The sequence below is a fragment of the Thalassophryne amazonica genome, chromosome 2 (assembly GCF_902500255.1).
Source record: "Thalassophryne amazonica chromosome 2, fThaAma1.1, whole genome shotgun sequence".
Classification (NCBI taxonomy): Eukaryota; Metazoa; Chordata; class Actinopteri; order Batrachoidiformes; family Batrachoididae; genus Thalassophryne; species Thalassophryne amazonica.
The window spans coordinates 96,198,156-96,213,022 of NC_047104.1; the positions used below are offsets into that span (position 1 = coordinate 96,198,156).

Here is a 14,867-nt window from a genome sequence, read left to right on the forward strand (position 1 = left end):
TTGAGTTAGCGGGCAAACTGACGTCCACGAAATGTCTTGTAAATAAAAACAAAACAAAAAACAAAAAAATAGTGCTTTGAGTTTTAGAAGTGTTTATTTCTCGCTAGCTTTTACATATGACAAAGAGGATATATTTACACACAAATGAAACAGAGTTTCCAGCTAGCTACCAGCCTGTGACATCACCATGCTAACATCTGCAAAATGTCTTGTAAATCACTTCAGAGGTGTCATCAGGTTCCAAAAACAGTATTTTCAGTTTCTGAAGTGTTGATTTCTCACTAGCTTTTACATAATATATGAGAAACATGGTATATAAACATATAAACAAAGCAGTTTTTGAGCACCAGAGAGGGGCCAGCAACTGATGTCATGGTGCCACTCTACTCTGATTGGCTGTCACCCCCGGCAGTCAAAAAAATAAGTAAATAAATAAAAATAAAAAAAATGTCACTTTTTAACCTCTTAAAATGGGTTCAGGTTAGCCATCATTGAACTTGTCCAAGGTCTGTGTCCTAAGAATGTTCCCTGCGAAGTTGAAGACTCTGGCAGTAATAGGACTGGACTTATGCAGAGCACAGACAGACAGACAGATGGACGGACGGACACAAGGTCTTCACAATACCTGATGGCTATATTTGATGGCCTTGGGTAACAAAAACACCATCTCCCCTCTATCTGTATATAAACATACCGTCATAATCAGGGTTGGGTAGGATTACTTTGAAATGTAATTCAAAAGTAAGATTACAAGTAATACAAATGTATGTAGATACATACATACATATAATCCACATGTATTCTTTCAAAGTAATCCTCCCCAACCTTGGTCATAATGCACAGTGAATGTATTCTCATTTAAATACAAATCAAAAGGATTTTTCCTAATTTAAGAAAAACAACCAGTCACCGATAAGAACCTCCCTTCTTCACCCACAGAAGCACCAAACCCAAAAGTTCCAAGGTGATGTCGTTTATGTGGAATTGAACTTCCTGTGACAATAAATGTGTAATTTCACCAAAGATAATATTTTGGCAAATACTTACTAATGTCATCCTCGTGATAGATAACTGAGTGGAAGGGCACCTCCTTGCCCTTTAGGTATCTCTCAGAGGGTTCAACATAATATGTTCCATGATGAGTTTTGATGAAACCCTCAAAGCGCCCGTCGATCACAGAGCCATGGGTCAGGGTGCCCTTTTCACCTGAAATAAAGAAGATGAGCAGTGAAACAAAAGCTATATGTGCTATTCTGTGATACATATAAAAGACTTCTACTGAACATCAAAACAATTTCATACAAGCACAAACTGTTGACCCACTGACCAAACGGTCCCCCCCTAAAAATTGAGCCGCCCTGCCTCCACTGCGCATGTGATTTCGAAGTGTCAACAGTTCGTCTGAGAAAGAGTCTTCATCCAAAGCAATCAAATGGATTAATGGAATTATTAACTATCAGGTGACAAGGTAAAACCTCTTAAATCCTTATAAAGTCAGTTTTAAGCAGAAATGAGGCGATATTTGGTGACACTTTGAAATGACGGACGCGTAGTGAACACAACAGCTAGCAGCCTGTGTAGCTGCAGTGCTCTGATTGCTTCCTCAGTCTTTTATGATGAAATAATGCTGAATTTTTGTGGAAAAATGTGAAATAATTTGACTTGTGTTGTATTTTGTGTGACCCCTCAGTTGTTCATGCACCAGGGAGTAGGTCCCCCACCTGCAACGGTCACATACTCCACAGGAGGCATGCCACTGGTTTAAGTAAGGGTATGAGCTTTTCACTGAGGAGTTTAACAGCTCCAACACTTTTGACAGAAGACCGATCATACGGTATATGGTATAAATCTTTTAAGAAGGACATTCAGGGCAATCTTGAAGGGGAAAAAGGAGGCTGTAATGAAAGGGTGAATGAAAATCTAAAGGAGGTAATGGTCTAGTGCAGGGGTGGCCAAGTTCGGTCCTCGAGAGCTACCTTCCTGACACTCTTAGTTGTCTCCCTGCTCCAACACACCTGAATCCAATGAAAGGCTCATTAAGAGTCTGCTAACGAGTCTTTCATTGGATTCAGGTGTGTTGGAGCAGGGAGACAACTAAGAGTGTCAGGAAGGTAGCTCTCTAGGACTGAACTTGGTCACCCCTGGTCTAGTGGTTAAAGCCTTGGGCTTGAGACCAGAAGATCCTCGGTTCAAATCCCAGCCTGACTGGGAAATCACTAAGGGCACTTGGGCAAGGTCTTTAATCCCCTATTGCTCCTGGTGTGTAGTGAGCGCCTTGTATGGCAGCACCCTCACATCGGGGTGAATGTGAGGCATTATTTGTAAAGCATTTGAGCATCTGATGCTGTCCATTTAGCATTTACAGTTGTGGTTCGACATTTATATACAACCCCTGGAAATAATTATGGAATTACCGGCCTCGGAGGATGTTCATTCAGTTGTTAAATTTTTTTTTTTTCAATCTTTTTATTGATTTTATTATTTTCAACATTAACAGAAATAAACAACATAACAGTATCATCATATAATAACTTGTTCAAGTATTACTCTTTACATTCATAACTGTATACCCGAAAAAAAAAAAAATAATAATAAAATAAAACAAAAACACCCCCCCCCCCCCCCTTAAAAGAAAAAAAAAAAAGTCATGTATGTATAAAGAACACTATACCTGCACTAGGTTAACATATCCAAAAAAAAACCCCCAAAAAAACAGGAGGACGCTGGTCACACTTTACTTGTTAAAATGATCCATAAAGGGTTGCCACGTTGAGTGGAACAGCTTGACATTGTCTCTCAGTGAATATCAGATTTTTTTCCAATTGTAAATGGTGCATAACATCTCTCAATAGGGCTGGATGGGTCGGAGGAGCTTTGCTTTTCCAATTCAACAATATAAGACGTCTCGCCAACAACGTCACAAAACTCAAAACATGCATTTCTTTTTTACTTAAATCCTTACATGTAGATACACCAAACAATGCCATTATTGGATCTGGGGGGAGTTTCTTCTTAAAAATTTCAGACAGTGTTTCAAATATTTTAACCCAATAAGTGCCTATATTAATGCATGTCCAGAACATATGTGACAATGAAGCGGGAGCCTGGCCACAACGATCACATGTGGGATTTACTCCTGAAAACATTTTAGACATCTTCAATTTGGACAGGTGTAATCTGTGCAATATTTTAAATTGTATTAGTCCATGTCTGCAGCAGATTGAGGAGGAATGAACCCGTTCCTGCGCTGTAGTCCACTGTTCCTCAGTCATGTTAACACCTAGTTCACTGCACCAGGCATCTTTCAGGTGATCCAATGGGGCTATACAGTCTAATTGTGAAAGTTTGTTGTAAATCCTGGAAATAGCCCCTTTCCTTAGTGGGTTTGTCAGGAACAAATCATCTGAAGCAGTACTCTGCGGTGCATTGGGAAAGGATGGAAATATTTCTCTGACAAAGTCACGTACTTGTAAGTACTTGAAAAAATCTTTGCTGTCTATATTAAACTTTTTCTGGAGTTGTTGAAATGTGGGAAAGACATTATCAATAAATATATCTTTAAGTGTATGCACGCCTTTGAATTTCCATTGTTGAAATGACAACCCTGAAAACAAAATATGGGTTTGATTATGGACCAACGGCGTTAAAATTGAACATTGATCCCAGTGAAAATGCCTTCTAATTTGAGACCAAATCTTAAGAGAATTAAATACCACAGGGTTTTTGCATTTATATTTACCAAGTTCAAGGTTTGAATAAACTAAAGACCTCAGTCCATTAGGAGAAAAAATTTGACTTTCCATCCGTTCACTAACAGGTCTCTGAGCTCCACCCCAGAATGACATGCAACGTATGTTACAAGACCAATAATAGAGCCGAAAACAGGGCAGTCCCATTCCTCCCATAGGTTTAGGTCTTTGTAAGAATGTTTTTTTTTTGTTTTTTTTTGTTTTTTTAATTCTGGGTGTCTTTTTGTTCCAGATAAACTGAGAAATTAAAGAGTCAACTTTCTTGAAAAATGCATTTGTTAATAAAATGGGAATGCATTGAAACAGAAATAAAAATTTGGGTAAAGTGAACATCCTGACTATATTTATTCTTCCGGCAAGCGAGATAGGTAACTGAGACCACTTTGTAAAGTTTTCTTCTGTTTGTTGAAATAAATTAGTAAAGTTATGTTTGAAGAGGCCAGAAAACTCTTGAGTCACATTTATTCCCAGATATCTAAACCTATGTTGTGTGTTGGCGGGGTTTGGCTGGACATTTTGGTGTTCTTTTCTTTTCTTTGCTCTCCAGGTGGTATGAAAACTGATTTATTGTCTGTGGAGAAGGTGCTGGCAGAAGAGTCCTTCACCCTCATCAACGTGATATGCAGCACCTGTGGATGATGCTCACGTGCAACCTTAAAGACTTTCAGCTGAAGCAGATAATGAGATGGCGTTCTGCATTTAAGCCATGTGTGATTCAAGCAGAATTGCCGGGAACTCGACCTTGTGATGTTCGTTTGTGAGATGCTGAGGACCGCGCCTGGGTTTGACACATCGTGCCTGTGAAGGAGGACGGGTGAGGGACACATGCTGTCAGCACACATCAGAGGTGATTTGATTGTCTGAATAATTGTTAACAGTAATTTGGTATTTTGTTACGCAGTATATGTGAATATTGATGAGAGTTGTGCAGCTTGCTTCTCACGGCTGTGGCGTGCGGACAGATGATCCTCCACCTGTTGTGAGAAGCTGCTCATTTACATAAAGCTTAAATTCAGACCTGAATGTGTTGCTGATAGTGTGTGCCTTTGAAGGATATTAGTTGTAGCTGCTGACTTACCTCACCTTTTCTATCCTTCACAGAATCGGTTTGTCGTGTCCACCTGGGGGGTGTTTGGCGGTGAACGTGGGTCCAGAGGCGCCGGGCTTCGATCCCTTTGGGCACTGGAGAGCGCGCCGTCCTTCACTCCGCCAGACAGACGCGTTTTATGTTTGTACACCGAGTATTGCACAAAAGGGGGGAAAATAAATTGTTTTGTTATTGGAACCGCTTTCTGGTTATTTTAGCGCTGGGTTCAGTCAGACGCAGGTCCGCTCCTCAACCCGTGTCGACACATAACCTATTCAAAATGGTGAAAGGAAACGAGGCAAAAATGTTTTTGTTTTGTTTTGCTATGGAGTTAATTGGAAAAAGTATGCTCTTTGATAAGTTAACTTTATATCCTGAAACTTTTCTAAAGTCCATTAACATATTCCTAATTTTCGTCAATGATTTTGTAGGATCTGTGATATATAGTAGCAGATCATCTGCGTAAAGCGATACTTTATGCTCCGTACCACCTCTTAATATGCCTTTATAGTCCTTTGCAGAGCGTAATGAAATGGCTAAAGGTTCTATAGCAAGAGTGAATAACAGAGGAGACAAAGGACATCCTTGTCTCGTGGAGCGATGGAGAGAAAAGGGACTAGAGTTTATCGTGTTTGTCTGTACTGTGGCCCGAGGCATAGCATAAAGCAGCCTGACGAGAGATATATAATTAGAGCCGAGTCCAAACCTCGACAGGGTCGAGAAGAGATAATCCCACTCGACCCTGTCGAAGGCCTTCTCAGCATCCAGCGAAAGTAAAATTTCAGATTGGTCATTTGTATCGTACATGTAAATAATATTAAATAACCTCCTAATATTAAAAAACAATTGCCTGTCTTTCACAAATCCCGTTTGGTCCTGGGATACAATTGTTGGTAGAACTGACTCTAATCTCCCTGCTAGTATCTTCGCTAGTATTTTATTATCTACATTTAATAGGCTAATGGGTCTGTATGAGCCTGGTTCGAGAGGATCTTTACCAGGCTTTTGGATCAGAGAGATAGTAGCCTCATACATAGTTGAAGGCAAACATCCTTTACTTTGTACCTCGTTGTATACATCCAAAAGAAGGGGTGAAATCTGTTCCCCGAAGGCTTTATAAAATTCTGCGCTATACCCGTCTGGACCAGGACTTTTTGAACATTGCATATTTTGAATAGCCCGTTTTATTTCCTCTAATGTTATTTTTTGTTCCAACTGCATTCTATATTTGGAAGATATAGATGGGATTTGAAGACCTTCAAAAAATTTCTCAATTAATATTGGATCATTTTTAGATTCTGAAGAATAAAATTTTGTATAATATTCAAGAAATGTTTTATTAATCTGCTTCGGGTCATTAGTTGTCTGCCCTGTACTCATTTTTATTTCTGTTATTAACCGCGAGGCTGCAACTTCTTTAATCTGCCGTGCTAACAGTCTACCTGTCTTTTCTCCATGCTCATAATACTTGTGTCTAAACTGCGTCAGCAATTTAGTTGTGTCATTCGTGTAAAGTAAGTTAAGCTGTGTTTGCAATGAAACCTTTTTTTTTGTAAAGTTCCGTAGAAGGTGAAACTGAGTATTTCTTATCTATCTCTAACAGTTCTTCAGCAATTTTTGATTCCCTTTCCCTTTGCTGTTTATTCCTTTGGCTGCTCAATGAGATAATCTGGCCTCTCAAATATGCCTTTAGTGTATCCCATAATATGGATCGTGTGACCTCTGGTGTATCGTTTATTGAAATAAATATTTCTATCTGATTCTTTATTTCCCCAATTAACCGGTTATCTGACAGCATGCTATTATTAAATCACCATTTTCGTGGGGTTGATCCATATCCAATTGCTAACTGAAGAAATACTGGACTATGATCAGACAATACTACTGGCTTGTAATCACAACTTTGAATCTGTGTCAGATACTTGTAGTCTAGCAAGAAGAAATCAATTCTGGAATACGAGTGATGAGCAGGAGAAAAATAAGAAAACTGCTTTATCTTTGGAGACAAAACCCTAAATGGATCAACTAGCTTATATGAATTAATAAATGCATGCATATCTTTTGCGGATTTAGACATAATCACTGATCTCTGAGATGATCTGTCAAGATCGGGATCTAAGACAAGATTAAAATCTCCGCCAATTATTAATTGATGGGAATCCATATTAGGCAAAGCCGATATAAGTAAGTAAACTTAGTAAGTAAACTTTATTTATATAGCACTTTTCACAGACCAGGGTTACAAAGTGCTTCACATGATAAAATCAATAAATACAAAATAACACATACAAACATTTAAAAGAAAATCAAGCTAAAATGCAATTTTAAAAAGGTGAGTCTTAAGTTGCTTTTTAAAAACATCGACAGAGTCTATCGAGCGAAGGGAGCAGGGAAGCTCATTCCAAAGGCGCGGCGCCACGGCTTTAAAAGATCTGTCCCCTCGAGTTTTAAAACAGGTACGGGGAACCATCAGCAGGTTCAGGTTGGAGGACCTCAGGCCCCTGGTGGACACATACGGAGTAAATTTTTGTGGTTTTTTGTTGTTGCATCCTGTTGAAGCATCCCGTGCTTGACGTGTTGGCATCAGAATTTTGGCTCTCTGTTGGGACTGTTTACACAGAGACTGCTACCTGCTGCTTTGGACTTGAATTAACAGTCTTTTTCAAGACTTTTTTTTACCTTTTTACTTTTTTTTTTTACTTTTTTACTGTGCTCCAACGCCTAAGGAAGACCTCTAACGGTCGAAACATCGCGACGGAGCACTTTTATCAGCTAACTTTCATCAGCGTTGGCAAGCTAACTAGCTTGCTAACGCTTTCGTTTTTATTTATTTATTTTTTTTATTTTTTTTTTTTCTCTTTTAGCACTGTTGTCGTGCGTTATCTGTGCTGCTCCACAGCGTGTTTAGTTGATTTTTATTTTATTTTAGCACCGTTGTCGTGCGTTCGCTGTTGTCGTGCGTTGCCTGTGCTGCTTCATGGCCTGTTTGGTGCCTTGATTGGGGCACTCCTTCTGCTGAATCACCTTTAAATTATTTACACATTATTCACTTCGTGTGTTTTTAGGAATCCGCTAGGTTGCGTAGCTACTAGCTCTTAGCCGATTTAGCATGGCGGCTTCTCCTGTCTCACCCGCACTTTTCTGCTCTGGGTGTGAAATGTTTAGTTATTCCTCGGCCTCCTTTAGCAGTAACGGTACTTGTAATAAGTGCAGCTTATTCGTAGCTTTGGAGGCCAGGCTGGGCGAATTGGAGACTCGGCTCCGCACCGTGGAAAATTCTACAGCTAGCCAGGCCCCTGTAGTCGGTGCGGACCAAGGTAGCTTAGCCGCCGTTAGTTCCCCCCTGGCAGATCCCGGGCAGTCGGGAAAGCAGGCTGACTGGGTGACTGTGAGGAGGAAGCGTAGCCCTAAACAGAAGCCCCGTGTACACCGTCAACCCGTTCACATCTCTAACCGTTTTTCCCCACTCGACGATACACTCACCGAGGATCAAACTCTGGTTATTGGCGACTCTGTTTTGAGAAATGTGAAGTTAGCGACACCAGCAACCATTGTCAATTGTCTTCCGGGGGCCAGAGCAGGCGACATCGAAGGACATTTGAAATTGCTGGCTAAGGCTAAGCGTAAATTTGGTAAGATTGTAATTCACGTCGGAAGTAATGACACTCGGTTACGCCAATCGGAGGTCACTAAAATTAACATTAAATCGGTGTGTAACTTTGCAAAAACAATGTCGGACTCTGTTGTTTTCTCTGGGCCCCTCCCCAATCAGACCGGGAGTGACATGTTTAGCCGCATGTTCTCCTTGAATTGCTGGCTGAGTGGTGTCCAAAAAATGAGGTGGGCTTCATTGATAATTGGCAAAGCTTCTGGGGAAAACCTGGTCTTGTTAGGAGAGACGGCATCCATCCCACTTTAGATGGAGCAGCTCTCATTTCTAGAAATCTGGCCAATTTTCTTGGATCCTCCAAACTGTGACTGTCCAGCGTTGGGACCAGGAGGCAGAGCTGTGGTCTTATACACCTCTCTGCAGCTTCTCTCCCCCTGCCATCCCCTCGTTGCCCCATCCCCGTAGAGACGGTGCCTGCTCCCAGACCACCAATAACCAGCAAAAATCTATTTAAGCATAAAAATTCAAAAAGAAAAAATAATATAGCACCTTCAATTGCACCACAGACTAAAACAGTTAAATGTGGTCTATTAAACATTAGGTCTCTCTCTTCTAAGTCCCTGTTGGTAAATGATATAATAATTGATCAACGTATTGATTTATTCTGCCTAACAGAAACCTGGTTACAGCAGGATGAATATGTTAGTTTAAATGAGTCAACACCCCCGAGTCACACTAACTGTCAGAATGCTCGTAGCACGGGCCGTGGCGGAGGATTAGCAGCAATCTTCCATTCCAGCTTATTAATTAATCAAAAACCTAGACAGAGCTTTAATTCATTTGAAAGCTCGTCTCTTAGTCTTGTCCATCCAAATTGGAAGTCCCAAAAACCAGTTTTATTTGTTATTATCTATCGTCCACCTGGTCGTTACTGTGAGTTTCTCTGTGAATTTTCAGACCTTTTGTCTGACTTAGTGCTTAGCTCAGATAAGATAATTATAGTGGGCGATTTTAATATCCACACAGATGCTGAGAATGACAGCCTCAACACTGCATTTAATCTATTATTAGACTCTATCGGCTTTGCTCAAAAAGTAAATGAGTCCACCCACCACTTTAATCATATCTTAGATCTTGTTCTGACTTATGGTATGGAAATAGAAGACTTAACAGTATTCCCTGAAAACTCCCTTCTGTCTGATCATTTTTTAATAACATTTACATTTACCCTGATGGACTACCCTGCAGTGGGGAATAAGTTTCATTACACTAGAAGTCTTTCAGAAAGCGCTGTAACTAGGTTTAAGGATATGATTCCTTCGTTATGTTCTCTAATGTCATATACCAACACAGAGCAGAGTAGCTACCTAAACTCTGTAAGGGAGATAGAGTATCTCGTCAATAGTTTTACATCCTCTTTGAAGACAACTTTGGATGCTGTAGCTCCTCTGAAAAAGAGAGCTTTAAATCAGAAGTGTCTGACTCCGTGGTATAACTCACAAACTCGTAGCTTATAGCAGATAACCCGTAAGTTGGAGAGGAAATGGCGTCTCACTAATTTAGAAGATCTTCACTTAGCCTGGAAAAGAGTTTGTTGCTCTATAAAAAAAGCCCTCCGTAAAGCTAGGACATCTTTCTACTCATCACTAATTGAAGAAAATAAGAATAACCTCAGGTTTCTTTTCAGCACTGTAGCTAAGCTGACAAAGAGTCAGAGCTCTATTGAGCTGAGTATTCCATTAACTTTAACTAGTAATGACTTCATGACTTTCTTTGCTAACAAAATTTTGACTATTAGAGAAAAAATTACTCATAACCATCCCAAAGATGTATCGTTATCTTTGGCTGCTTTCAGTGATGCCGGTATTTGGTTAGACTCTTTCTCTCCGGTTGTTCTGTCTGAGTTATTTTCATTGGTTGCTTTGTCCAAACCATCGGCATGTTTATTGGACCCCATTCCTGCCAGGCTGCTCAAGGAAGTCCTACCATTATTTAATGCTTCAATCTTAAATATGATCAATCTATCTTTATTAGTTGGCTATGTACCACAGGCCTTTAAGGTGGCAGTAATTAAACCATTACTTAAAAAGCCATCACTTGACCCAGCTATCTTAGCTAATTATAGGCCAATTTCCAACCTTCCTTTTCTCTCAAAGATTCTTGAGAGGGTAGTTGTAAAACAGCTAACTGATCACCTGCAGAGGAATGGTCTATTTGAAGAGTTTCAGTCAGGTTTTAGAATTCATCATAGTACAGAAACAGCATTAGTGAAGGTTACAAATGATCTTCTTATGGCTTCGGACAGTGGACTTATCTCTGTGCTTGTTCTGTTGGACCTCAGTGCTGCTTTTGATACTGTTGACCATAACATTTTATTACAGAGATTAGAGCATGTCATAGGTATTAAAGGCACTGCGCTGCAGTGGTTTGAATCATATTTGTCTAATAGATTACAGTTTGTTCATGTAAATGGGGAATCTTCTTCACGGACTAAAGTTAATTATGGAGTTCCACAAGGTTCTGTGCTAGGACCAATTTTATTCACTTTATACATGCTTCCCTTAGGCAGTATTGCTTAAATTTTCATTGTTACGCAGATGATACCCAGCTTTATCTATCCATGAAGCCAGAGGATACACACCAATTAGCTAAACTGCAGGATTGTCTTACAGACATAAAGACATGGATGACCTCTAATTTCCTGCTTTTAAACTCAGATAAAACTGAAGTTATTGTACTTGGCCCCACAAATCTTAGAAGCATGGTGTCTAACCAGATCGTTACTCTGGATGGCATTTCCCTGATCTCTAGTAATACTGTGAGAAATCTTGGAGTCATTTTTGATCAGGATATGTCATTCAAAGCGCATATTAAACAAATATGTAGGACTGCCTTTTTGCATTTACGCAATATCTCTAAAATCAGAAAGGTCTTGTCTCAGAGTGATGCTGAAAAACTAATTCATGCATTTATTTCCTCTAGGCTGGACTATTGTAATTCATTATTATCAGGTTGTCCTAAAAGTTCCCTAAAAAGCCTTCAGTTGGTTCAGAATGCTGCAGCTAGAGTACTGACGGGGACTAGCAGGAGAGAGCATATCTCATCCGTGTTGGCCTCTCTTCATTGGCTTCCTGTTAATTCTAGAATAGAATTTAAAATTCTTCTTCTTACTTATAAGGTTTGGAATAATCAGGTCCCATCTTATCTTAGGGACCTCATAGTACCATATTACCCCATTAGAGCGCTTCGCTCTCAGACTGCGGGCTTACTTGTAGTTCCTAGGGTTTGTAAGAGTAGAATGGGAGGCAGAGCCTTCAGCTTTCAGGCTCCTCTCCTGTGGAACCAGCTCCCAATTCAGATCAGGGAGACAGATACCCTCTCTACTTTTAAGATTAGGCTTAAAACTTTCCTTTTCGCTAAGGCTTATAGTTAGGGCTGGATCGGGTGACCCTGGACCATCCCTTGGTTATGCTGCTTTAGACGTAGATTGTGGGGGGGTTCCCATGATGCACTGTTTCTTTCTCTTTTTGCTCCGTATGCATCACTCTGCATTTAATCATTAGTGATCGATCTCTGCCCCCCTTCACGGCATGTCTTTTTCCTGGTTTTTTCCCTCAGCCCCAACCAGTCTCAGCAGAAGACTGCCCCTCCCTGAGCCTGGTTCTGCTGGAGGTTTCTTCCTGTTAAAAGGGAGTTTTTCCTTCCCACTGTTGCCAAGTGCTTGCTCACAGGGGGTCGTTTTGACCGTTGGGGTTTTTTATAATTATTGTATGGCCTTGCCTTACAATATGGAGCGCCTTGGGGCAACTGTTTGTTGTGATTTGGCGCTATATAAGAAAAAAGTTGATTGATTGATTGATTGATTGATACGGTTGGATCAGTTCCTTGATGTATTCCGGAGCCTGCCCATGCAAGCCTGCCATGCATAAATGATCTGATAAAACTTTCATTGTCTACGTTAGGAGCATAAATGTTCACAAGTGTAACTGGATTGTTATAAAGTTGTCCTGAAACCATAATGTACCGACCTCGGGAATCAGATGTTACTTTTGATGCTTTAAAGGGGACGCCTTTTCTGATAACAATGGCTGTGCCTCTGCTTTTTGCAGTAAAGTCTGAATGAAATATCTGCTCTATCCATCTAACCCGCAACCTCTGATGATCTTGTTTTCTCAAGTGGGTTACTTGTAGAAATCCTATGTCCATTCCCAACTTTTTAAGATGTGCTATAATATTGCCCCATTTAACAGCTCCAATAAGACCTTTACAATTCCATGAAACCAGATTTATCAGATTATAAGATTTAACATTTTTATCAATGTCACTAACCATGCTCTTCTTGTTGGTAAAAATTCACAACCCAATCATTCATTATTTCAACAGGTCCCCAAAAATAATTACTCATTACCATAGTGCAGGTAGAAACATGAACAAAAACAAAAAAACTCCACTGAACTTGTCCCTGTTCTCTCTGTTCCTCCCTAAACAAAAAATCCCTATGGAACTTGGGCAGAGGAACATAACACAAAACCAAACCCCCCCCAAAAAACAAAATAGTCTAGTTTGGATTCAGAGAGATATATGAACATCTGACTTACCACTAAGCCCCTACACAATTATGTCAAGTATATCCAGACCCCTTATTCAGTATAGACTGGCAAACTCACAATTAACTTTTAACTGAGGACCCAAAGTTGTCCCCTATTATCCCTAGTATGCACCTATATACATATAACCTCACACACACAAAATAATAATAATGATAATAACGATAAGTACAGCCTATACGACAGAATCTTCACATATAAATACACAGGTAATCAATTACCAACTCAAAAAAAAAAAAAAATTATCAAACCTTTTACTCAATACAAGTAGTAACAAACTTTTTTTCTCCTTTCCCTTTTTCCCCCTTTTCTTTCTTCTTCCTTTCCCTTCCCCTTCCTTCCTTCTTCCCTCCCCTTTTTTTTTCCTTTCTTTTTTTTTTTTCTTTACATAATAACTTAGTAGACTAATTTACCTGCTTAATGGTTTATCAGTTCAGGCTGAGTTTGACCTTCCAGTAAGGTCTAATGTAATCTGTTATATCCGCGCAGTTTAGTTCGATCCGTCCCCTCGCGCATTTAACACTCCGTCCTCAGATGCGGCCGCTCCCCCCGTTGCGCCCTCCGACGTCCTCAGCTTGATGTTTTGAATAAACTTCTCCGCTGCCTCAGGGTTGGTAAATGTTTGTCTGGAGCCATTCACTGCTACCACAAGTTTGGCTGGAAAATACAAGCTGAACGTAACTCCAGCGTTGCGGAGCTTCGACTTCACCTGATTAAATGCTGCTCGCTGCCGTCCGACTTCGGGACTCATGTCAGGGAAAATATAAACGGGAGAGCCCCCATAATGTAAGCTGCTCCTGCTCCTGGACAGTCTTAGAATTTTTTCTTATCCTTGTTGTAGTGCAGTCGGACAATGATGGCCCTCGGACGCTCCCCACTCCGTGGTTTGGGAATCAGGCTTCTGTGAGCTCGGTCAATAACAATGGGGGAGCCGAAGTTGTCCTCCCCAAGGACCTCCGCCAAAAATTTGGCAACAAAGTCAGTGGGGTTGCCAGCCTCGGCGCCCTCCGCAATTCCAATAATGCGGATGTTCTGTCTGCGACTTCTGTTTTCTAAGTCCAAACATTTTTCCTGTAACTTCTTATGGTCTGTCACCAGTAGTGTGTATGATTTCTCCAATGCTGTCAGTCTATCAGACGTATCACACAGGGACTTCTCCATTTCCTTCTGTGTATTAGCTGCCTCCTCCTGTAGTGTAAACAGCCTCTCAACTTTGCCCATTAGTTCGTCTCAGGTAGCTTTGATATCCGCTTTAGCTTCTTCCTGCAGAGAGGAGATGTCCCTATGAATGTCCCGATGCATACTATCGATCTTGGATTTAACACCGTCCAAACTATCCTCGTACTCTTTTAATCCGCACGGAGTTCCGCGCGTAATATTCCCACGGAGATGGGGGCATCCTCTCTGGTCTCTGCACTAGCGTTAGCCTTAGCCTTAGCTGCTTCGTTTCGCTCGTCGGTCGGGGGATCAATATCTATGGTCTTCTGCGTGAATTTTTTTCCTTTTTTGACTTCCATTTTGACTTAGGTACTGGTTTTATGTTAGTTATCGAAGATACTTGGGTCTGGAAATGCGAAATAATTAAACAATATACGGAGCTGGATGCTTACACTACTTCACTCCATGACGCCGGAAGCGGAAGTCCAGTTGTTTAATTTTGTAGAAAAAAAAGCAGATCACAGACATGACACAAAACTAAAGTCATTTCAAATGGCAACTTTCTGGCTTTAAGAAACACTATAAGAAATCAGGAAAAATAATTGTGGCAGTCAGTAACGGTTACTTTTTTTTTTAGACCAAGCAGAGGGAAAAAA

The 14,867-nt window shown here is 40.5% G+C and overlaps 1 protein-coding gene across 1 annotated transcript in view; it reads right to left on the reverse strand.

Annotated features, from left to right (window-relative positions):
- The window catches only part of adam10a (ADAM metallopeptidase domain 10a), a 126,399-nt gene that overhangs the window by 29,216 nt on the left and 82,316 nt on the right, over window positions 1-14,867 (reverse strand). The window contains exon 4 of the mRNA XM_034190072.1: window positions 1,048-1,206. Within this exon, the coding sequence (XP_034045963.1) occupies window positions 1,048-1,206 (159 nt within the window). The remainder of the gene's footprint in view (window positions 1-1,047; window positions 1,207-14,867) is intronic.